This window comes from Buteo buteo, chromosome 30 (genome assembly GCF_964188355.1).
Source record: "Buteo buteo chromosome 30, bButBut1.hap1.1, whole genome shotgun sequence".
Classification (NCBI taxonomy): domain Eukaryota; kingdom Metazoa; phylum Chordata; class Aves; order Accipitriformes; family Accipitridae; genus Buteo; species Buteo buteo.
Genome location: NC_134200.1, coordinates 1,189,947 through 1,214,279, shown reverse-complemented (window position 1 = coordinate 1,214,279; position 24,333 = coordinate 1,189,947). Strand labels below are relative to the sequence as shown.

General features: G+C 51.6%; 1 protein-coding gene across 1 annotated transcript; it reads left to right on the top strand.

Moving 5' to 3' along the window:
• Positions 1–14,171: 14,171 nt before the first annotated feature.
• LOC142025844 (olfactory receptor 14J1-like) lies at positions 14,172–16,767 on the top strand. The gene is made up of 2 exons (XM_075018521.1): positions 14,172–14,229; positions 15,806–16,767. The coding sequence occupies exons 1-2, from the start codon at positions 14,172–14,174 to the stop codon at positions 16,765–16,767; spliced, it is 1,020 nt and encodes a 339-aa protein (XP_074874622.1).
• The last annotated feature ends 7,566 nt before the right edge of the window (positions 16,768–24,333 follow it).

Genomic DNA, 24,333 nt, shown 5'->3' with positions numbered 1-24,333 from the left:
GCCATCTCCACCGCAGGCTGCTCCACACTGTCCTACACCTGCCCCTCTGTCCCTGCAGGCTGTAGACAGCCATCTCCCTTCCCCACCTTGCTCTCACCCCAGCATTTCCCTACCTTCACTGGTGTGTCTCCACCCTCACTGGCTGTTCTTTGAAACACAAAGCCATGGGCTGATCCAGACTCCCTCTGGGTGACCTCTTGCACCACAGCACTACCCTTCGAGTGACATTTCCTCATCCTGACATCCAATCTCCACCTGCCAAGTTCCACTTTGTGGCATTGTTTTTCTCTCTCCTCCTTTTCCCCACTACCAAGGAAAGCTTGACCATCTCAGAAACTACCCTTCAAGCAGGAAAGCCAACCCGTTGGCCTTCTTGTGGTCTTTCACCTGGCCAGAGAGAAGGAACCCCACCATGATCTTCTAAATCACATGACTGCTGCTGGCCTTTCAGCTTCTCTGGTAGACACAACGTGTGCCTGCTGCTGTCCCATCATGAACTCAGGTGTATCACCCTGCTCTGCACTCCTCTGAGGTGCCCCATTCTCATGAGGAATGGACACAGGGACCTCAGTTCAAGGAAGCACATCCCAGTGCTGCATTCAGGCAGTTTCCCATGGGATGTTACTCCCAACGTGAAGTGACCTTGAGGCACTGTCTGTGCCAGAAGCCTTCATGGAACCCCCAGATAAAGCTGATGGCATTTGTGCTCACTCGGGTTCATCGCACTTCACATACTTACATCTCCTCTGTACAATGCAAACACCTCTGGGCTCCCTCCAGGTGTCCCTGGGCCTCCAGGGGAACCTGCTGGGAAACAGGCTGAAGCAATCACTGATGTTCCCTCCCGCACCTGGGGAGAGACACTGCTTTCCAGCAGGGTCATTGCTCTGCTGAGAGACAGACTTGGGTCCAAGAATCAACTTTTCTGAGAATCATAGAATCACTGAGGTTGGAAAAGACCCTTAAGATCACCAAGTCCAACCGTGAACCTAACACTAGCAAGTCCACCACTAAACCATGTCCCTTAACTCCGTGTCTTTGAAATACCTCCAAGGAGGGTGACTCAACCACTTCCCTGGGCAGCCTTTTTCTTTTTCCATCATTGGGCAGGACATGCAGACAGTGACAGGCAGGGATCTCCTTTAGCCCTGCTGAGGGAAGGGAGTCAGCTGAGTCCATGGAGGCATCCCGTGCTGGGATTGTAGTCCTGGGTCTGGAAGGGGACTCAGCTCCCTCCCATGCCCACCAAAAAGCCACAGGAGGTGGGATTCCTCCTGCCTCAGTGCAGGTCTGCAGTAAAGAGGCACCTGCATGTCAGCTCCTTGTCTCAGCTCCCATGCTAACTAATGGTGATGGAGGCCAGCAGTGAGGTGTTCAGATGCAACTGTCTGGTGACATTGGAGGTGCCAGAGGTGGTCAGAGAGATGTGCAGGTTATAGAGACAGATTGAAGTTATGTGCAGGCTGATATAGAGACAGGACAACATCTGAGCACCTCTTCTTTGCAGCCCCTGGGAATTTCCTTTGGCCAACTGAGATGACAGCTGATGCCCAAATTAAGGGCAAAGGAACCTGTGCCTCCTCATGATGTTCAGGGTGGCCTATAAACCTATTCCTCTGCTGGTATGGAGTCATGTGCCTAGCAGAGCTCTTTTCCATCTTTTTGCATTTACTAGATCTTAGTGACAATATTGGCTGTTGTCTCATGTTCAGCCGCAACTTGGGCTACAGAATTCAGAGCAGCTACTCAATTCAAGGTTCAGATCCAGGCCCACAGAGCTACAGGAGATGCCAGGGCTGGCATGGAAATCACAGGTCCCACACGAAAAGCAATTCTCCTTCAGGGAGGGTGTGCGACAGACACCCCAGATGGCATTTCAGAGAGTATGATTTGGTGCCTTTGTGCCATTGACGGTTGCCATCAGTCAGAGGCACCAGTCATCAGATGCCATCAGAGAGGCAAATTCTGTCCCTTCTTCTACCCATTAGCTGCAGGCATTGCCTCATCACAAAGAACATCACAGTGGGGTCCTTTCTCACTCCCTTGATGATCCAGCCAAGGAACAGCCCAAGCATTTGAACAGTGTTCCTGGGTACATCTTGCCTTCAAAAACAGCATCCTCCAAGGACAGCCATGGTCATTTCAAAATTCAGCTGAAAATCAAAAGGGAATGCAAGGGCACCAAGATGACGTGCTGCTACATCAGGAACAGTTCAAGAAGAAAGAGAGATACTATGGGACTACTGCTACATTAAGTGAGAGTAGGTGTAGAGAGGTCTGAGACTGCCTATGTCGTCTTTGCCTCAGTTACCGCCAACATGGTCTCCCAGGCCTTTGTGCTTTGAGGCAGGGCTCTGGAAGGAAAAGGGGAACAACCAGCGGTGGATGAGGATTACGCCAGGGCTTACCCAGCAAACCACAACCCTTACCAGTCCATGGGAGGAGAGGGGCTGCAATCAAGGGTACTGAGGGAGTGTTTTTCTCCAGGAAGTGTTGGTCTGTTGTGATCCCAGTAAGGAAGGCGCTCAGACTCTGTGAGGCATCATTTAAAATGCTCTTCCTTAGGTCTAGGGCTCTAAGGAGAGAATTGTACAGATAATCTTATGTCCCTTTAGATGGCTGGAACCACAGGTCATGTAGCACGGAGGCAAGAATGAGGAGGGTGGATATCCCCTGTATTAAAGGGAAGCTTGGATTTATGGAGGTCCTCTATGTGACAGGCAACAGGTTGGGTTAGCTTTTGTCACTGAGGATCAGAGGAGTCAGTAAGAGTGACATTGTGCCGGCAGTTACAAACTACTTGGTGATGGGAGAGGAAACAGAACAGGTCTTTTGTCAGCACCCAAAGAATTCTGTGGGTTAATGATCAGGTGCCTATGGGGGACTGGAAGTGCCCTGGCATTCGCTGGCCAGGCAAAGCAACAGGGTGCCAACAGCCTGAAGGACCTTGGGACAACTTCTTCACAGAGCTGCTAGGTGGGCCAACAAAAGTGATGGTCACCTGGACCTGACCTTGGCCCACAAGGAAAAGCTGGTCAGGATGTGATCACCAGCGTCAGCCGTGGCTGTGATGACCAGGAAACAGTGGGGTCTCAGACACCCAAGGGCAGTGAGGGAGGCCAGCAGCAGGGAACAGACTCTGGACTCCAGAGGAGAAGTCTTTGACTTACTTGGGAGACTGATCCAGGTGGTGCCATGGGAAGCAGCTCTGAAGGGTGAAGGAGCATGAGCAAATCTGACAGGCCTGACAGGACAGCCTCCTCCCAGCACAAGAATGATCTCTCCAAGTGCCCATGCAAAGAAGCATTCCCCTCAGGAGAGAGCTCTTGCCATTGTTGTTAACACTCAGGAATGAGAGAAAAAGCACTGGTCTGAAAACATCATGCCAGAGGTTACACACCGTGAAATTAAGAGCTACCTTGTCAAGTAAGAGTGAATGACAGAATGAAGTTCATGAAATTACAAAACTTAAGTTTACAGACATGAAGAAGTGCTGTGAAACAATAGGCCACCGTGAGGGAGTCTGGATCAGCACAAGGCTTTGTGTTACAAGAAAGGAACACCAAATGCATGGCACCAAATGAACTCCTGGAGCCTTGCAAAAGCACTCAGACCTCCAAGAGCACAGAGGTGCCTCAGGGAGGTCCTCCCCTCACACATCTTGAGGTGTTACCTCAACTGGTGTTTCTCAGATCCATGCATGGTGTATGGAGAAACATGGTCATTACCTGAGGAAAGCCTTGAGAGCTGCTTAACTTCTCAGTAGTGATTAGGCAGTGATTGGAGGTGTGTAGTGATGCGAGAGAGGGTGGAGGAAAGTCAGTGAGAATCCAAGTGATGGTTCAGGGCTTTAGCAAATCCTTACAACCATGCCTGAGCCCAGCAATGGAAAGCAGTTGATGTCTGTAGGTGGAGGAGGAGTAGGTGTGCCCTGGGAGTGTGGCTGCAGGACCCTGCACAAACCAGGGGTTACATGAGAATGTTCCATCGGGGAACATGCCTCAGCCTGGCAGATGGGGAACGTACATTGCTGGGGGTGGCTGAACACTGCTCCTCATGGCCCGTGAGCCGACCTTCCTGTCTTCCTCTCCTTCACTACCCACACTTGCCTGGAATTCAGGCAACATCCATGAGCCTGGAGAATGCATGAACCTCCTGGAGTGAGGTCTCGTTACTGCAGGGGAAGTGAGAACCTTTTGGGAGACTCGTGCGAGTGCAGGGAGAGAGCGGGGTGTGTGTAGCAGAGAGTGTGTTACAGGCCAGAAGAGGACCCAAAGGAGCAAGTGGCAGTCATGCTACTGTGGAATAGTTCAAGTTCTGATTTTTAGGGCAGCAGTAGGAGGAATGGCAGTGCTGTGCTGGGATATGGATCCAACCTGGGGATGCAAACAAGTCTGGGCCTGGGACATCTCAGGTGATTGAGGACTGTCAGCAGGACTATGAGGGAGGCTGAATGGGTTGTGGGGAACTCAGAGGCATTGCCAGATCCCGGGAACACCACAACTTTATGTTTAAAGCAACAAAATCTACCACCAAGTTGTACACACACCCACACTCACACTGACCCTCAGTAGAGGGTACTGCCCCAAGGAATGATCAACTTGCCTACTGTAGGTAATTAGGGCCTGGCGGTCGGAAGATCTCGCGTTGTACGGAAAGTTAGAGCCCCTCTCCTAATGACCAATAGTGTTTAATTGACGATGTAAGCAGACGGAAGTGGCGTCGTAAACCAAAGGTATATAACACTGTGTCGACCACCAATAAACGCCATTTGCTGTCCACCACATTGGTGTCCGCAAGCTGATGGACGGGGGTCGCCGTTCCTGAGCCAGGTCGCCACGCCTGCACACCAGGCGACAAGTGGTGCCGAAACCCGGGAAGATCGCCTGGACGGGTGAACGGTCAGACGGGCTGCTGGACCAGCTCGACGGGAAGAGGTCGAGGGGGGACGCTCCCGGACCAGGACCAACAAGGAGGATGGAGGCCCTTGTGAAGGTCGTATCCCAATTACATAAACAGTGGGGGATTGAGTGTAGGCCCAAAGATTTTACCCTTGCTATTGCGAGGCTTTTGGAAATTGGAGCCATTGATCAGCCAGTAGATATACTCCACCCTGAGGTGTGGGATAAGTGCACTAAAGCGTTAGCCGAGGAGACAAAGTCCTCGGGTTGCGGAAAAAACCTTAAAGCGTGGGGAAAAGTTGAACAGGCTTTGCAAAAAGCCATACAAGAGCAGGAAACCTGGAGGGCTGCAAGAGACTGCCTGCTGGTCACCCAGAAATTGGGAGTCGGGGCAGCCACACAGACTCAGTGCCCCCCAGGCGACGGCAATTCTGCTGAGTTGGAACACCCGCGGGAGGGCGGCGCGTCCCCAAAATCCCCAAGCCCCATTCCGCTTGCGGAGGCAAAAGATCAAGCAAAATCTTTCTGGGGAGGGTTAGCTGAGGAAGCTAGGACCGCCGCGGAGAGATCACAGTTAGAAAATATCCGGGCTAAACCACCGCCCTATGCGCCCCAAGATGGCGCCGAGCCCCTAGGGGAAAGGCGGGGCGAGAATGCCCCCGGCGAGAACAAAGACAAAGCGCTAGAACTAACAAGCGCACACAAAAGAGAAGGGGAGGGGAAGGAGAAGGAGACAGGCGATGGGAGTGACCGACACAGAGGGGGGATTGCGGGTGAGGGGCGGAGAGCCAATTGTAGCGGCCATTTTAAAAAACGGCCGACCACCCCCCCACCCCCCCACCCCCCCCCGAACAGAAGGCGGGGCGAGCCTAGAGGGACGGAACGGCCCACCCACAGGGGGCGGGGCCAGAGCCCAACAAAAAGGTACCAGAGCCCGGAAACGACTAGTCAGTCGAGTTCCGACTGCGGGTCAGACACTTCCTGTGATGAGCGGCTCACAACCGATTTAACTTCAGAGGAGGAGGAGGAGGTAAACAAGATTAAAAGCCAACATACCCCTTTTCGCTATAAAGAAAAAACGCGAAAAGGAGAAATTCCCCTTACGGATTGGAAAAAGATTCAAATTGCGTGTGCCGATTGGGCCTCACCGGCCACGCTAGCGTTCCCAGTCCGAGTAGCGGACGGGGGACAAAGGATTTATTCACCAATAAACCCTAAGGATGTGCAAGCGATTGTTAAAGCGATCGCGGAGAAAGGGCTTAATTCTGCCATGGTCTCCACCCTCATAGATGGAATTTTCGGGGGAGATGACATGCTCCCATTCGATATAAAGCAAACTTGTAGACTGATTTTTGATGGGGCGGGGATGATTGTTTTTAAACAAGAATGGGAAGAGAACTGTGCAAGGCAGCTAGCCCAAGCAGCAGGAGCAGACCACCCGCTCCATGGCTCTAACCTACAGCGACTAATGGGTACAGATCCAACAATGATTACCCCCCAGGCACAAGCCCAAGGCTTGCGGGCCCATGAAGTTATGACAACCACTCGTGCAGCTAGAGAAGCTATTCGTACAGTCTCTAGAATCATTGCTAAGCCATCACCATGGTCCACAATAAAGCAAAGTGAAAGTGAGAGTTTTACACAATTTGTAGACTGCCTCCAAGTGGCAGTTGATTCCTCATCCCTGCCTGCAGAGGCAAAGGGCCCAGTTGTCGCAGACTGTTTACGCCAACAATGTAATTCAAAAACCAAAGAAGTCCTGCGGTCGCTACCGGCTGGGTCAAGTATCGCAGACATGATCAAGCATGTTGTGAGTGAAGAACATCTAACCCCGATTCAGGCGGCTGTTCGTACCGCAATAGCCGATGTGATGGCATGTTTTAAATGCGGTCAGGAAGGCCACGTTGTTATGAACTGCCCTCAACTGGGGAACTTGCTAACTGCGTACCCCCCGCGCCAGATTCAACCTAGAGGGCCGTGTTGGGTTTGTGGAAAGAAAGGACATTTTGCTAAGGACTGTAGATTCAAAAATCAGGGAAACGGGAGGGGGAGAGGGCACCCGGGTCGCGCACAGCCCTCTCCCACTTGGGATGTGAGGCGGCCCAACTATGCCAATCCAAGTTGGGGCGAGGTGCTTCCGAACCCTCTGCCCCCTCGAAGAGCTACCGATTTTGTGGCCCAGCCTGTCAACCAACCGAATTTGCCCCCATCTCAGGGACAGCAAAAACCATCCCCTGGAACCGAGACCCCTGGGTGGCCCTGGCGGTAGCGTGTGATAGCCCGCCAGTGGTGTGGGGAATTTGTTCCCTCTATAATGCCCCAAATGACACCATCATTAGTGTCCCCTTTTTGATCGATACCGGAGCAGACGTCACAGTTATCCCCGAAACGAATTGGCCCCCACGTTGGAAACTGGAGGACGCCCCCATGGTAGGCGGAGTCGGGGGACTAACCCGAGCTCGGAAGAGTGCCCACTTGGTAGCAATCACACTTCACACCGAAAAGGGACCAGAGGAAACTATCACTCTTTTTCCATATGTCATGTCAGGGGTTCCACCCCTGTTGGGAAGGGACGCTCTATCCCTATTAAAAATCAGGATGACAAATTTACCCTAAGGGCCACTGCCGTACACCCGCCTCCACCAATCAAACTGACGTGGAAATCATCCGATCCAGTGTGGGTTGAGCAGTGGCCCCTATCAAAGCCTCGAATGGATGCCCTCCTTGAGCTACTTGACCGCGAACTACAGAGAGGTCACATAGAGCCTTCTACTAGCCCGTGGAACACCCCAGTTTTTGTAATACCCAAACGGACTGGCGAAGGGTTTCGTCTCCTCCATGACCTGCGTGAAGTAAACAAAATAATCCAACCAATGGGTCCCGTCCAAACACTATTGCCCATGAACTCTATGATACTGGAAGGGCAACCTTGTGCCGTCCTTGATATTAAAGACTGTTTTTTCTCAATACCCCTGCATGAAGACGACAAAGAGCAGTTTACTTTTTCTGTAGTGTTTCCAAACAGCCAACGTCCCAACTTACGCTTTCAGTGGAAAGTGTTGCCCCAAGGAATGATCAACTCGCCCACCATCTGCCAGATCACAGTGGATCGAGCATTGGCACCGGTCCGGTGTAGTGACCCGACTGCAACTATCATCCAATACATGGATGACATTTTGATCTCTGCACCGTCAGGAAATCAAGTGGACCAGCTGGTGTCAACAATTTCAGAAACTCTAAAAACGAACGGGTTCGAAATCGCGAACGCAAAAATTAAAAGAGGTCCATGTGTAAGTTTTCTGGGAGTGGGGATCACAAGTCTTTACGTAACCCCCCCCCAAATAAAAATCCGCCGGAACATTAAGACACTCCGGCCGTTCACCCGTCCAGGCAATCCTCCCGGGTTTCGGCACCACTTGTTGCCTATTTCTGGCGTGGCGACCTGGTTCAGGAACGGCGAGCTCCGTCCATCAGCTTGCAGACACCAATGTGGTGGACAGCAAATGGCGTTTGTTGGTGATCGACACAGCATTATATAGCTTGGGTTTACAACATCACTTCCATCTGCTTACGTCATAGACTAAACGCTATTGGCTATCTGTAGAGGGGTCCTATATTTCCATACAGCGCGACATCTTCCGACCGCCAAGCCCTATCTATCCACACCTAGTGGATGAGGGGAAGGCTGTGGATGTTGTCTACCTGGACTTCAGCAAGGCCTTTGACACTGTCTTTCATGGCATACTCCTTGAGAAGCTGGCGACACATGGCTTGGGCAACTGTAGTCTTTGCCAGGTGAAGAACTGGCTGGCTGGCCGAGCCAAAAGGGCTGTGGTGAATGGAGTTAAATCCAGTTGGCAGCCGGTCACAAGTGGTGTGCCCTAGGGCTCAGTAGTGGGGCCAGTTCTGTGTAATGTCTTTATCAATGATCTGGATGAGGGGATCGAGTGCACCCTCAGTAAGTTTGCCGATGACACCAAGTTGGGAGGGAGGGTTGATCTGCTCGAGCGTAGGAAGGCTCTACAGAGGGATCTGGACAGGCTGGATCGATGGGTCGAGGACAATTGTATGAGGTTTAACAAGGTCAAGTGCCGGGTCCTGCACTTGGGTCACAACAACCCCATGCAGCGCTACAGGCTTGGGGAAGAGTGGCTGGAAAGCTGCCCAGCAGTAAAAGACCTGGGGGTGCTGGTTGACAGCCGGCTGAATATGAGCCAGCAGTGTGCCCAGGTGGCCAAGAAGGCCAACGGCATCCCGGCCTGCATCAGAAATAGTGTGGCCAGCAGGAGCAGGGAAGTGATTGATCCCCTGTGCTCAGCACTGGTGAGGCTGCACCTTGAGTCCTGTGTTTCATTTTGGGCCCCTCACTACAGGAAAGACATGGAGGTGCTGGAGCATGTCCAGAGAAGGGCAGCCAAGTTGGTGAGTGGCCTGGAGCAGCAGTCTTATGAGGAGCAGCTGAGGGAGCTGGGCTTATTTAGCCTGGAGAAAAGGAGGCTGAGGGGAGACCTTATTGCTCTCTACAACTGAAAGGAGGTTGTAGTGGAGTGGGTACTGGTCTCTTCTATCAAGTAACTAGTGATAGGAGAGAGGAAATGGCCTCAAGTTGTGCCAGGGGAGGTTTAGATTGGATATTAGAAAAAAATTCCTTACAGAAAGGGTTGTCAGGTGTTGGAACAGGCTGCCCAGGGAAGTGGTGGTGTCACCATCCCTGGAGGTATTCAAAAAATGCGTAGACGTGACACTTCAGGACATGGTGTGGTGGCCATGGTGGTGTTGGGTTGATGGTAAGACTGGATGATCCTGAAGGTGTTTTCCAACCTAAATGATTCTGTGATTCTATGAGATGTCCCAGTCCTAAACTTGCTTGCGTCCTCAATTTGGATCCATATCCCAGCACTGCACTGCCATTACTCCGGCTGCTGCTGCTGCCCTAAAATCACAACTTGAACTATTCCACAGTAGCATGACTGCCACTTGCTCCTTCAGGTCCTCTTCTGGCCTGTAACACACTCTCTGCTACGCACACCCCGCTCTCTCCCTGCACTCGCTCGTGTCTCCCAAAACCTTCTCACTTTCCCTGCAGTAATGAGACCTCACTCCAGGAGGTTCATGCATTCTCCAGGCTCATGGATGTTTCCTGAATTCCAGGCAAGTGTGGGTAGTGAAGGAGAGGAAGACAGGAAGGTCGGCTCACGGGCCATGAGGAGCAGTGTTCAGCCACCCCCAGCAATGTACGTTCCCCATCTCCCAGGGGGAGGCATGTTCCCCTGATGGAACATTCTCATGTAACCCCTGGTTTGTGCAGGGTCCTGCAGCCACACTCCCAGGGCACACCTACTCCTCCTCCACCTACAGACATCAACTGCTTTCCATTGCTGGGCCCAGGTGTGGTTGTAAGGATTTGATAAATCCCTACACCATCACCTTGCTTCCAAATGACTTCCCTGCACCCTCTCTCACATCACTACACACCTCCAATCACTGCCTAATCACTACTGAGAAGGTAAGCAGCTCTCAAGTCTTTCCTCAGCTAATGACCATGTTTCTCCATTCACCATTCATAGATCCGAGAAACACCAGTTGAGGAAACACCTCAAGGTGTGTGAGGGGAGGACCTCCCTTAGGCAGCTCTGTACTCTTGGAGGTCTGAGTGCTTTTGCAAGGCTCCAGGAGTTCATTTGGTGCCATGAATTTGGTGTTCCTTTCTTGAAACACAAAGCCTTGTGCTGATCCAGACTCCCTCAGGGTGGCCTGTTTTATCACAGTACTTCTTCACGTCCGTAAACTTAAGTTCTGTAATTTCATTAACTTCATTCCTGTCATTCAGTCTTACTTGACAAGGTAGCTCTTAATTTCACGGTGTGTAACCTCTGGCATGAAGTTTGCAGACCAGTGATTTTTCTCTCATTCCTGACTGTTATCATTTAATGGCAAGAGCTCTCTCCTGAGGGGAATGCTTCTTTGCATGGGTACTTGCAGAGATCACTCCTGTGCTTGGAGGAGGCTGTCCTGTCAGGCCTGTCAGATTTGCTCGTGCTCCTTCACCCTTCAGAGCTGCTTCCCATGGCACCACCTGGATCAGTCTCCCAAGTAAGTCAAAGACTTCTCCTCTGGAGTCCAGAGTCTGTTCCCTGCTGCTGGCCTTCCTCACTGCCCTTTGGTGTCTGAGACCCTACTCTTTCCTGGTCATGACAACCAAGGCTGATGCTGGTGATCACATCCTGACCAGCTTTTCCTTGTGGGCCACGGTCAGGTCCAGGTGACCATCACCCTCGTTGGCCCACCTAGCAGCTCTGTGAAGAAGTTGTCCCAAGATCTTTCAGGCTGTTGGCACCCTGTTGCTTTGCCTGGCCAGTGAATGCCAGGGCACTTCCAGTCCCCCATAGGCACCTGCTCATTAACCTGGAGACTTCCTCAGCTGCTGACAAAAGACCTTTTCTGTTTCCTCTCCCATCATCAAGTAGTTTGTAACTGCCAGCACAATGTCACTCTTACTGACTCCTCTGATCCTCAGTGACAAAAGCTAACCCAACCTGTTGCCGGTCACATAGAGGACCTCCATAAATCCAAGCTTCCCCTTCATACAGGGGGCATCCACCCTCCTCATTCTTCTACCTCCATGCTACACCTCCTGGGGTTCCAGCCATCTAAAGGGACATTAGATTATCTGTACAATTCTCCCCTTGGAGTGCTAGACCTAAGGAAGAGCATTTTAAATGATGCCTCACAGAGTCTGAGTGCCTTCCTTACTGGGATCAGAACAGACCAGGACTTCCTGGTGAAAAACACTCTCTCAGCACCCTTGATTGCAGCCCCTCTGCTCCCATGGACTGGTAAGGGTGTGATTCGCTAGGTAAGCCCTGGCGTGATCCTCATCCACCACTGTTTGTTCCCCTTTCCCTTCCGGAGTCCTGCCTGAAAGCACAAAGGCCTGGGAGACTGTCGTGGTTTAACCCCAGCCAGCAACTAAGCACCACGCAGCCGCTCACTCACTCCCCCCCCATCCAGTGGGATGGCGGAGAAAATCGGGAAAAGAAGTAAAACTCGTGGGTTGAGATAAGAACAGTTTAATAGAACAGAAAAGAAGAAACTAATAATAATAATGATAACACTAATAAAATGACAACAGTAGTAATAAAAGGATTGGAATGTACAAATGATGCGCAGGGCAATTGCTCACCACCCACCGACCGACACCCAGCCAGTCCCCGAGCGGCGATTCCCCGCCCCCACATCCCAGTTCCTATACTAGATGGCCAGTTGGCCAGTTTGGGTCAGGTGCCCTGGTTGTGTCCTGTGCCAACTTCTTGTGCCCTGGCTGGGCATGAGAAGCTGAAAAATCCTTGACTATAGTCTAAAAACTACTGAGCAACAACGGAAAACATCAGTGTTATCAATATTCTTCACATACTGAACTCAAAACATAGCACTGTACCAGCTACTGGGAAAACAGTTAACTCCATCCCAGCTGAAACCAGGACAGAGACCTTGCTGGTGGTAACTGAGGCAAAGACGACATAGGCAGTCTCAGATCTATCTATACCTTTTATCAATTAAATTAACAGGTGTCCCGTAGTATCTCTCTTTCTTCTTGAACTGTTCCTGACGTAGCAACAGCTCATCTTGGTGCCCTTGAATTGCCTTTTGAGTTTCAGTTGAGTTTTGATATGAAGTATGGCTGTGCTTGGAGGATGCTCTCTTTGATGGCAAGATGTACCCAGGAACGCTGTTCAAATGCTTGGGCTGTTCCTTGGTTAGATCATCAAGGGAGTGAGAAAGAACCCTGGTGTGATGTGCTTTGTAATCACCCAATGCCTGCAGCTAATGAGTCAAAGAAGGGACAGAAATTGCATCTCTGATGGCATCTGATGACTGGTGCCTCTGACTGATGGCAACCGTCAATGGCACAAAGGGACCAAATCATGCTCTCCGAGATGCCATCTGGGGTGTCTGTTGCATACCATCCCTGAAGGAGAATTGCTTTTGGTGTAGGACCTGTGATTTCCATGCCAGCCCTGGCATATCCTGTAGCTTTGTGGGCCTAGATCTGAACACTGAATTGAGTAGCTGCTCTGAATTCTGTAACCCAAGGTGGGGCTGAACATGAGACAACTGCCAATATTTTCAGCCAAAATCTAGTCAATCCAACACATGGAGAAGAGGAAGACAGAGACTGAGCTCTCCCTATTGCACACGACTCCATTCTGTCGGAGGAATACCTCTATAGGCCACCCTGAACATCATGAGGAGGGACAGGTTCCATTGCCCTTAATTTGGGCATCAGCTGTCATCTCAGTTGGCCAAAGGAAATTACCAGGGGCTGCCACGAAGAAGAGGAGCACAGATGTTGTCCTGTCCCTATATCAGCCTGCACATAACTTGAATCTGTCTCTATAACCTGCACGTCTCTCTGACCACCTCTGGCACCTCCAATGTCACCAGACATTTGCATCTGAACACCTCACTCCTGGCCTCCATCACCATTACTTAGCACAGAATCTGAGACAAGGAGCTGACATGCAGGTGCCTCTTTAATGCAGACCTGCACTGAGGCAAGAGGAATCCCAGGTCCTGTGGGTTGGTGGTGGGCATGGGAGGGAGCTGAGTCCCCTTCCAGCCCCAGGACTACAATCCCAGCACGAGATGCCTCCATGGACTCAGCTGGCTCCCTTCCCTCAGCAGGGCTAAAGGAGATCCCTGCCTGCGACTGTCTGCGTGTCCTGCCCAATGATGGCACAGGAAAGAGGCTGCCCAGGGAAGTGGTTCAATGACCCTACGTGGAGGTATTTCAAAGACACGGTGTTTAGGGACATGGTTTAGTGGTGGACTTGCTAGTGTTAGGTTCACGGTTGGACTTGGTGATCTTAAGGGTCTTTTCCAACCTCAGTGATTCTCTGATTCTCAGAAAAGTTGATTCTTGGACCCAAGTCTGTCTCTCAGCAGAGCAATGACCCTGCTGGAAAGCAGTGTCTCTCCCCAGGTGCGGGAGGGAACATCAGTGATTGCTTCAGCCTGTTTCCCAGCAGGTTCCCCTGGAGGCCCAGGGACACCTGGAGGGAGCCCAGAGGGGGCAGAGAAAGTGCTGCCTTGGGCTGGTCCTCTGCTGCTGAGCTGGGCTGGGCTCCTGGGACAGAGGGAGCTCCTGGCAAGCAGGCAGCGCTGCAGAGAGACAGCTCTGCCCAGGAGCAGGGCTGGGGGCACTGCCTGCAGGCATCGAGAGGAGACCTGCAAGGCAGAGAGAGCTTAAAGGCAGCGTGGAGTGGGAGGATGCTGAGAGCTCACTGCGGGAGAAATCTTCACAGCCCTCTGCATGGAGAGTCTGTGGGTGCAGGGCAATAGAGCTTCAGTTTTCAGTCAGGACTGCCTTCATTTCTCTGTTGTAGAGGAGAAGGGTGTGCTCCAGAGCAGGGCTTCCCTGCTGCCCTGTCAGAGGGACAGGGCATGAGGGCTGCCTTCTCCTGGCACCAGCTGCAGGGCTGTGAAGCCGGGTGTGCATGCAGGGGTGCCCAGGGCTGTCCTTCAGAGCAGGGTCCTGGTGTTTCAGGGGCTGAGTGGTGGAGCAGGGACTTTGCTGCCTGCCAGGGTCAGCACTCAGCCTGCGCAGGGAGCTCCCCATGACAGTGTGGGGAGAAGGTGTGGGTGAAGGAAACGACCCCTGGAAGGGCAGAGCAGGGTGCTTCTGCTGTCAAGAGGGTGCTGCGTGGGTCAGGTTTGCTCACAGCTTAAGCTTAGGCATGGATTTTGGAGAAGAACATCAAGGCAGCATTTACCTTTAAGGTAAGGAGTCTTTGCTATGAATTTTTATCATCCTCGTCAGTGGTTTTGCAGTATGAGACTAAAATTTGTTTCTCCCCTCTGGAGAAGGCACTGAGACCCCAGTTGTTCTTAGGACTTGTTCTCAAGTGCTCCTTAACCCCTGCACACACAGAGATGCCCCTGGGCAGTTCCCAGCGGCCAGGAGGGGTCTGCAGGGCAGAGCTGAGCATGCAGCGGGTGGTTTGGGGTCTATGAGCAGGGACAGGGAGGTGACAAGGGGATGGAGAAGCGGCTGCTGACAGGGACAGCTCCAGGCAGCAGAGACAGGGGCAGGGAGAGAGAGGGAGCTGCTCCCAGAAATGCCATGGGAGGGAGGGATTCAGGCACCTCCCTGCCATCACTGGAGAAAACCCGTGGCCTTTTCTCCCACCCAGCAGAGCCTCTGCCCTTATGGCCATGGGGACTCAGTCACCTTCTCAGTGGCCTCAGCCCTGAAGAGAAGAAATTATCAAATGCCCTACCGTCTGTCCCTCTCCTGCCTCCATTGGCAGCAGGTCTGTAGTGTTTATCCATTTATGTCCTCCTGTCCCTGCTCCTCTTGTTTTTGTCACTGGAGAGTAATGGGGAGGGGGGATTTGGGTGCATTTCAGAGATTTGTCCATGTGAGGAAAATATCTCAATCCCCTCCTAATCGTCAGGCTCCCAGTGATACAAATGACAAAACTCTCCTTTCAGGATACCCCATCTTTAGGACACTTGCTTCTTTCCCTGCCAAAAGCACTCCTGAAGTGACATGTGGAAACCAGAACAAATACTCAAAACAAAAACCCCAGTTTGGGTTGAAGTGGGAGTGACAATGCTGAAAAGCTCTTTGATATGACAAATGGATTTAATCTAAGATGACCCCATGTTCCTATTTACCTCTTGCTGTAGGTCAGGACTGACTCCTCTGTAGCCCACAGCAGAGCCCGCTGCTCCCAGTGGCACCCTCAGCCAGCACCAAGCATATGTCTCAAGAAAGGGACCTGCCAAAGGTCTTTCTGAAATAGGAGAGGCAGCTTCGGTGGTGTTTCTATGAGAAATGCATTAGGTTTAGCTCAGAGAAGTCTCTTCTAACTTGTCACTGTCTTTACCCTCTTGAACAGTGCCCCATGCCCAGAAGAAGCGAATGTCCAACAGCAGCTCCAGCACCGAGTTCCTCCTCCTGGCATTTGCAGACACACGGCAGCTGCAGCTCGTGCACTTCTGGCTCTTCCTGGGCATCTACCTGGCTGCCCTCCTGGGCAATGGCCTCATCATCACTGCCGTAGCCTGCGACCACCGCCTCCACACCCCCATGTACTTCTTCCTCCTCAACCTCTCCCTCCTCGACCTGGGCTCCATCTCCACCACTGTCCCCAAATCCATGGCCAACTCCCTGTGGGACAGCAGGGCCATCTCCTACAGGGGATGTGCTGCACAGGTCTTTTTTTTCTTTTTCTGTGCTACAGCAGAGTTCTATCTCCTCACCATCATGGCCTACGACCGCTACGTTGCCATCTGCCAACCCCTGCACTACGGGACCCTCCTGGGCAGCAGAGCTTGTGTCCACATGGCAGCAGCTGCCTGGGGCAGTGGGTTTCTCAGTGCTGTCCTGCACATGGCCAATACATTTTCACTACCACTCTGCCAAGGCAATGCTGTGGGCCAGTTCTTCTGTGAAATCCCCCACATCCTCAAGCTCTCCTGCTCACGCTCCTACCTCAGGGAAGTTGGGCTTCTTGTGCTAGGTACCTGTTTAGCATTTGGTTGTTTTGTTTTCATTCTTTTCTCCTATGTGCAGATCTTCAGGGCCGTGCTGAGGATCCCCTCTGAGCAGGGACGCCACAAAGCCTTTTCCACGTGCCTCCCTCACCTGGCCGTGGTCTCCCTGTTTATCAGCACTGGTGTATTTGACTACTTGAAGCCCCCTTCCATCTCCTCCCCATCCCTCGATCTGGTGGTGGCAGTTCTGTACTCGGTGGTGCCTCCAGCAATGAACCCCCTCCTCTACAGCATGAGGAACCAGGAGATCAAGGATGCCCTGAGGAAAATGATGAAGGGGTGCTTTTCAGAAGCAATTAACTGATTGTTTTCTTTTGCAGAGCATTCATAATGTAACTCATTACAGGCCCAGCATGTCTTCTAAGATTCTTCATTGTGGTGGCGGTGGTGTTTTCTTCATTTTTCTAGTGATAATGCGCACAATGAAATTTTATTATTCATCCCACTTCTAATTCACTGTCTACCTGTAGAATATGACCCAGAGGCTGTGTAAATGAGGCACAGTGCTCTCTCTGTATTTCAGCATAATAAAGGACCCTGCAGTGACTTGTTTACCCGAGATCCTTCCTCTGAGATCTTGGTGAAGCTGCAGGGTATTGATTCTGTGCAGAGGGCAAGGGGAAAAGAGTCTCAGCACAGCAGCACTGCCAGGCAGCACCAGCACTTGGTCTTCCCAGAGCTGCTCTCTTTCCACTCCCACACTCTCCTTCTGAGCCCCTGGCTCTGTGTAAGGGCTGAGTGCTCTGGCAGCTCGGTCACAGTCCTGCTGTGTGGCAGGAGTCTCGAGGGAGAATCTTGGTTCTGAGGAATTGCTGTATTTACACTGGCTTTGTCACTCTGTCCCCTGCCCCACTGGCCACTGGGACCAGGGTTGCCTCAGCTGCCTTCCTTGTGCTGACAACACATTTAGAGAAGCCCTTCTGGGTGCCCTCCCCATGCATGGTCGTTCCCAGCCACTGCTGAGCTCTGGCTTTGCTGGCTCCATCCCCGCACCCACAGGCCAGGTGTCTGTCTGCTCCTGGGCAGGCTGTTCCCCCTCCAGCCTCCCTGCACTTCCTTCTGGTGTTGGACCTCCTAAGTCAGGGGGGTCCCTGTTCATCCACGCTGACCTCTTGCCAGGCCCTGCTCGAGTTCCTGACATAGGACAGGGACTGCCTGGGTGGGTGGCAGCTCTGCAGGAAAGGGTCTGCGGATCTCTGGGTTACATTAGGCAAAAGAGGAGCCATCAGCCAAGATGGCCAACAACATCCTGGGCTGTAGGAGCAGAAGCACAGCCAGTGGAAGTGATTATCTCCCTCTGCTCAGCACTTGTTACACCACAAACAGCATACCTGCCCAGGTTTTGGTTCCTCACAATGCCAGAGAGACGCTGGCAAGCTGGAGAGCCACAAAAGTTCATCAGAGGGCCACAGAGATGGTGAGTGTTGGAGCACTTGCCCTGCTAGGAGAGGCTGAGGGAGCTGGCCTTGTTCAGGCTGCAGAGTGGAGGGCTTTGCACAGAGGGTGTAACAGATATGCCTTGCCTACGGTGAGGTTTCCAAGAAGACACTGTGGTGCAAGGCAGGAGCACAGGAGGCAATGAGCTGAAAGACGAGAGGGTCAGGCTCAATGTAGGGAGAAACTTTTGCAACGTGAGGACAGTCAGACATGGGAAGCCATTTCCCAGAGATTGCACTGCCTCCATTCCTGCAGTTTATCAGACCCATCTGGATAAAGCCATGAGAAACCTGGTGTGAGCCTGCTTTGAGTGTAGTGTTCTCTACAGATATCTAGCAAGGTCCCTTCCAGCCTGGATGGCACTTTCATTCCTCACCCTTCATGTCCTCAACATGAGGGAAAGCACTCAGGTTCCCTCTGACTGTGGAAATAATTCACATCAGGTACAGGGCAGCATCACAGGCACCCCAAACAGTCCCAGTGACATCCCTGGCCTCATTTTTCATTTACGGGTTCCCTTTTCCCTCGCTCTCAAATTCTGCATTCTTATCATCCTCACACCTTCCAAGAAGTCCAGCCTCCCCTGGCTGGCTGGGATGGAGGTAATTTTCTTCACAACAGCCTGTACGCTTCCATGTGTGGGATTTGTGACCAAACCAGTGTTGAATACACTCCTCTGTTTTAGCTATTGCTGAACAGTGCTTGCACAGGGCCAAGGCTTTTGCCATTCCTCACGCTTCTCTGCCAGGGAGTAGGCTGGGAGTGGGCAAGAAGTTATGAGGGGACACAGCCAGGACGACTGACCCCAACTGACCAAAGGGATATCCCATCCCCTATGGTGTCACGCTCAGAGATAAAAGCTGGTGGAAGAAGAAGGAAGAGGGGGAACATTTAGATTTACACCATTTCTCTTCCCCAATAACTCTTACTGGTGACAGAGCCCTGCTTTCCTGGAAATGACTAAACACCTGCCTGCCAATAGGAAGCAGTGAATGAATTCCTTGTTTTCCTTTGCTTGTGGGCACAGCTTTTGCTTTACCTATTCAAGTCTCCTCATCTTGACCCTTGAGTTGTTCTTACTTTGCCCTTCCCGTTGTTTCCCCATTCCTCATGAGAGAGCAGTGAGTGATCAGCTGGGTGGGGGCTTAGCAGCTACGTTGTGGACTTTTTTCTATTTTCAGTACAGAGAGTAACGGTACCATGCCCTAGAATTTCTTCTCCTTCTTGATGATGATAAAGGTAATTTCTTGACCTTTACTCCTGTCATTCCTTCTTACTTGACAAGACAGCTTTGCTTTCAGAGTATTTAGCCTCTGGCAGGCAGTTTTTAGAACAGTGCTTTTTCTGTCATTGCTAACTCTTTCTTATCCTGTCATGGTAACACCTGTCAGACAATGTTGCCCCTAATTCATTTCTGCTCTCTATCTTTCATCCTTATTTCAAGCGTGTCTGTGTTTGTGTGTGTGTGTGAGGAGCTAATTGTTTTACAAAGAAATGTCAAGGGACAGATCTGAAACTGGAGAAAAGCTCAAAGCAGGCCAAATATTCATGTGGTGGATGCTGATACACCACCATTCTCTTCATTTTGGATCTCTGAAGATGTAACCCTTCAGCAGAGTGCCTGCAAGGTCTGAAGTCCCTCCATCTGTCCTGTAGGTCAGTACTGAAAGTGAAATTGCTCCAGTCAGAGGTGGTGTTCTGATTCTCCTCACAGCCTACAACACCACAGGGGTCAGGAGATATCCCAGGACACCTCAAGGGGCATCATACTCCTCTGGATCAAAAAGTGGAATCTCAGGGCTCATGGCCTACCAATACTTGTGTTCAGGGATCTGGTCAAATGACCCATCTCTGTCTCTGTAGGGGTGCTTGAGTTTGCTCAAGGAACCCTGGAGTTGATCCCCATCCACCACTGGTTGTCCTCCTCCACAGGAGGAGAACACAGGGGGCATTCCCTCAACACAGGGGGTATCCCCCATACCCATCCTCCCTGCCAGTCTCTCCAGCAGAGGCTGTTTTCCTCCTCTGCAGAACCCCATGCAGGCAAGCTGTCCCACCACATCTCATTGAATCCAAAATTGTCACAGCTGTGTGACAAGCCACAAGGCTCTTCCAAACTGTCAAAGTAGCCTGTTGCTGCTGTCACCGTCACATCCCATTGTCCCACTGAAACCAAGCTGTGCAGCCGCTGTATTAAACACACCCCTTGGCCGTGTTTATACGGGATACAAAACGCGCTTCAGCTACAGGGAAAAAGTTTCAGAGCTCACTTGTGACTTGAACCTCTCTGAGAATTATTTGCCTACCTCAGCTTGTGGGAAGATATTCAGACCTTACCTCCAACCCTGGCAAGTCTCCTTTTCCTTTAGGATTTAGTATTTTGAGTACTGAAAGATTAAGAGAGGTACTCTCCTTGCCATTTTGTACGTTGGTGCCAAAATTGATCTGTACCTGCAGACTATGTAAATAAGGGCATTTATGCCACAGACATTCCTTTGGTTGTGGTGATGCCAGAGGTGAAAGACGGTGCTTTGGTTCCCTCTGCAGGAACTCTGCAGAGATGCAGAGATCATGCATGGTTTCCTCACCATTCCTTACCAGCGCACCAAGGGCCATTTGCTACTACACTGTCAGAGGAGGTTCGGATTTGATGTGAGGACATGTTTCTTTCCCAAGAGGGTGGTCACACCCTGAAACAGGCTTCCTGGAGAGGTGGTGGATGCCCCATGCCTGTCAGTGTTGAAGAGGCATTTGGACAACGCCCTTAATACCACGCTTGAACTTTTGGTCAGCCCTGAAATGGTCGGGTAGTTGCACTAGATGATGGTTGTAGCTGAACTAGTCTAGTCTAGTCTAGTCTAGTCTCTTCTGTTCTGTTCTATTATACTCTGTTCCCTGTGCTCACCATGAGTCAAATACTGATGAGAGTGTTATTGGCCTGAAACGCCAGGGGGTTTTCAGCTCCAAAAACACTTTGAGGGACACAGAACACAAAGGTTACAAGTGGAAACAGGCTATTATTTTTATTTTTCTGAGTCTGTTTCAGAGCTGATGCTCACAAGCATTAACACCGTGTGCCCATGTAGCCAGGAGCGGGCAGATGCATTCTTCAGTTGAGCTTGAGAAAGCATCCTTTGCAGCCTGGCAAAGGCAAGTCACAGAGCTACAGAAAGTAGCAGCAGGAATACGCCAAGCAGTCCCTGTATCCTGAAGAGTGAGAACGTGAAGAATGAGAATCAGGACTGACCACACACAAAAGAAGAAGAAGGAGGAGGAGCAGGAGGAGGAGGTGTGTGGTACCGTCGGGTATTTTCCAAAGTATGACAGGTAGCGGTGAAAAGCCTATTTTTGCATTCGGAAACTTGATCCGCCACTGTGCTTCTTGGCCAATGATGCATGAAAGACGCTCTCGTGCCGGCCCTGCGCTTGATTTGCATGCAGGGAGAGGTGAAAAGTGGCAGCTCCTGATGGGGCAGCAAGCGTGGAGCCCTTCCGAGCACAGGCTGTTTTGCCCAAGCCAGAAGCCCTGGGGAAATGGAGCTAAGGGAAGAGCAGAGCTCGCTCCCGCTCCAGACTGGCCCTGGGCAAGAGAGCCCGAGAGAGCCAGGGCACGAGCGGTGCCTTGGAGGTGCAAGAGCAGCAGGCAAGGACCTGGGCGAAAGGGCCCAGAGGAGCCCTGACAAGTGGTCCTGCTCAGTGCTGCAGAGGAAGGCAAAAAACTGCCCCGGGGGAAAATTCCTTCCTGACCCCAGAGCTGGCGATTGACTATTCCTTGAGCACGTAAGACCTGCTTCCTGGTCCCACAGGCTAGTCACACCTCCCAGGGGATGCCCAGCCTCAGATTTCTTCAAGGCAGCTACACAAGTTGATTTTACTCCTTTGGAGGAAGCGCTTTCCTCTGGGATCCACCCAAAACTCCTCCCAGGCATCTCCCAGAGTCTTTTGACCTCTCCTTTACATACCTAAGATCTCAGGTGTCAGCCCCAGACTCCCACAAGGAAGCTACCCTTGAGGTTTTTTCTTCTTTGCTGGAAGCTCTCGCCTCTGGGATCCACCTGTGACTCCTCCCAGCAGCTCCCAGAGGCTTTTGACCTCCCTTTTAGGGACCTGAGATCCCAGGTAGCAGCCACAGACTTCTCCAAGGCAGCTACCCAAGATGAGTTTTCTCCTTTGTAGGATGCCCTTTCCGCTGGGATCCACCGGAGATCCCAGTTAGCAGCCCCAGACTTCTCCAAGGAACCAAGCCGAGATGATTTTTTTCCTTTGCAGGAAGCTCGCTCCTCCAGGATTGACCCAAGACTCCTCCCAGGCATCTCCCAGAGTCTCTTGAGCTCTGCTTTACATACCTAAGATCCCAGGTAGCAGTCCCAGACTTCTCCAAGGAAGTTACCCTTGAGGGTTTTTTGTCTTTTTTGGAGGAAGCTCTCCCTCCAGCATCCCCCTGTTAGGCTCACCTCAGCCTCTGATATAGACAATTCTTGGCCTCCCCCCGTCACTCCAGAGGTCCAGATGGGTTCTGTGCCCCTGTACCCTGATGGCACCAGTGTATGCTGTGCACCAGTGTCTACCAAAGCCTTATACTTCTGTGGGTCTGGTGTGGCAGGCCATTGAATCCTCACAGTCCAGTATATCTGGTCATCCCTTTCCTCCTCCTGGCCAAAGGCAGGGACCCTCTATTGCTGTTCCTCGTCAGAGTATTCACTGTCTGACCCTTGCGGCGCCAAACCACAATTCCCCTCGCTGGAATCAAGGGAGGTGGTTTCAGCTCTTCTATGCCTGGAGGATCGCTGAGTGCTTTCTTGGGCCTCTACAGCAACTACGCTGACAGCCTTCTTCTCAGGTGTCCTGGTTTCAGCTGGGATAGAGTTAATTGTCTTCCTAGTAGCTGGTACGGTGCTATGTTTTGAGTTCAGTATGCAAATAATGTTGATAACACTGATGTTTTCAGTTGTTGCTAAGTAGTGTTTAGACTAAAGTCAAGGATTTTTCAGCTTCTGATGCCCAGCAAGCAAGAAAGCTGGAGAGGCACAAGCAGTTGGCACAGGACAGAGGCAGGGCAGCTGACCCAAACTGGCCAATGGTGTATTCCATACCATGTGACGTCCCATCTAGTGTACAAACTGGAGGGAGTGGGGGGCGGGGAATCGCCGCTCAGGGACTAGCTGGCTGTCGGTCGGCAGGTGGGGAGCAATTGCACTGCGCATCATTTGTACATTACAATCCTTTTACTATTACTCTTGTCATTTTATTAGTGTTATCGTTATCATTCTTAGTTTCTTCTTTCCTGTTCTATTAAACCGTTCTTATCTCAACCCAGGAGTTTTACTTCTTTTTTCCGATTTTCTCCCCCATCCCACTGGATGGAGGGGAGTGAGTGAGCGGCTGCGTGGTGCCTAGTTGCTGGCTGGGGTTAAACCACGACATCAGGTGACCCCTTCCTAACAGCTTTCTTCCCTCTCAGTTCGTGTACATGGGCTTCCAGCTTAAAGGTGGGTTCGCCATCCCGCTTCTTCATGTCCTCCCCTTGGGCACGCAGGAAGAACCAGAGTGCACCACGCAGCATACACCTTGGGCTCCCTTTCCCTCTGACTGGGGCAGGAGAGGACTGATTTCTTGCAGTGTCCCTAACAGCCAAGGCACTGTCCTGTAGGGATGAGGAGACAGAGAGATTTTCTTCAAAGTTTTGGAGCCAAGACGACACTTTCTCCACAGTTGGTGTTTCCATAGCTGGGCAATACACTGCTGCCAAGCTGTTAGAATAGGACGCTGGGGCACCTTGAATCACCTTTTTCCACATGGTCTGTGTGCACAGGACAGCCTCTGGATCTTTGGAGACCTCCTCGTCATCTAGATCACTGTAGATGACTTCCAGCACTGCTAACTCTCTCAGGTACTGGATGCCTTCATCTGCGGTAGTCCACTTTCCTGAGGAGAGGAGCTGGCTCCAGAGACTGCAAATTGCTGCCTTTTTTCCAATTCCTCTTTCAATTCCCCGGTTTGTAGCGAGGGATCCCAGCTGTTGGGCTTCCTTGCCTTCCAGTTGCTGACTGTCGGCCTTGTTATCCCAGCATCGGAGCGGCCAGGCAGCAATCCGCTCACCTGGCTGGTGCCTGTAGTCTTTCTGCACGTCTCGAAGTTCTGAGGAGGTCAGGGACCGGGTAGTTTCCGCTTCCTGTTTAAGTTCTCTCACTCCTTCCTCCAATTTCTTTGTCAAAGGACCGGCTTCTACATCAAACCTTTCCTCTTCTTCTTCTTCCCTTACTAATCGATGACAGGGACCCGTTGATCTCCTTGTCCACTGTTTCTTTTTTGCTACTGGGGCAATTACTGTAGTTGTTGTTGTTTGGGTCCCTATCTCAACCGTGGTCCTCTGAGAGTGTTGGACTACGGCTCGGTAGGCGTAGGCCAGGCCCCAGTACAGTGCAAGAAGCTG

Coding starts and splice junctions, on each gene's coding strand:
- LOC142025844 (XM_075018521.1), top strand. CDS start 14,172: ATGCTGAGAGCTCACTGCGGGAGAAATCTTCACAGCCCTCTGCATGGA. Junction 14,230..15,805: donor TCTGCATGGAGAGTCTGTGG/GTGCAGGGCAAT, acceptor CCTCTTGAACAG/TGCCCCATGCCCAGAAGAAG.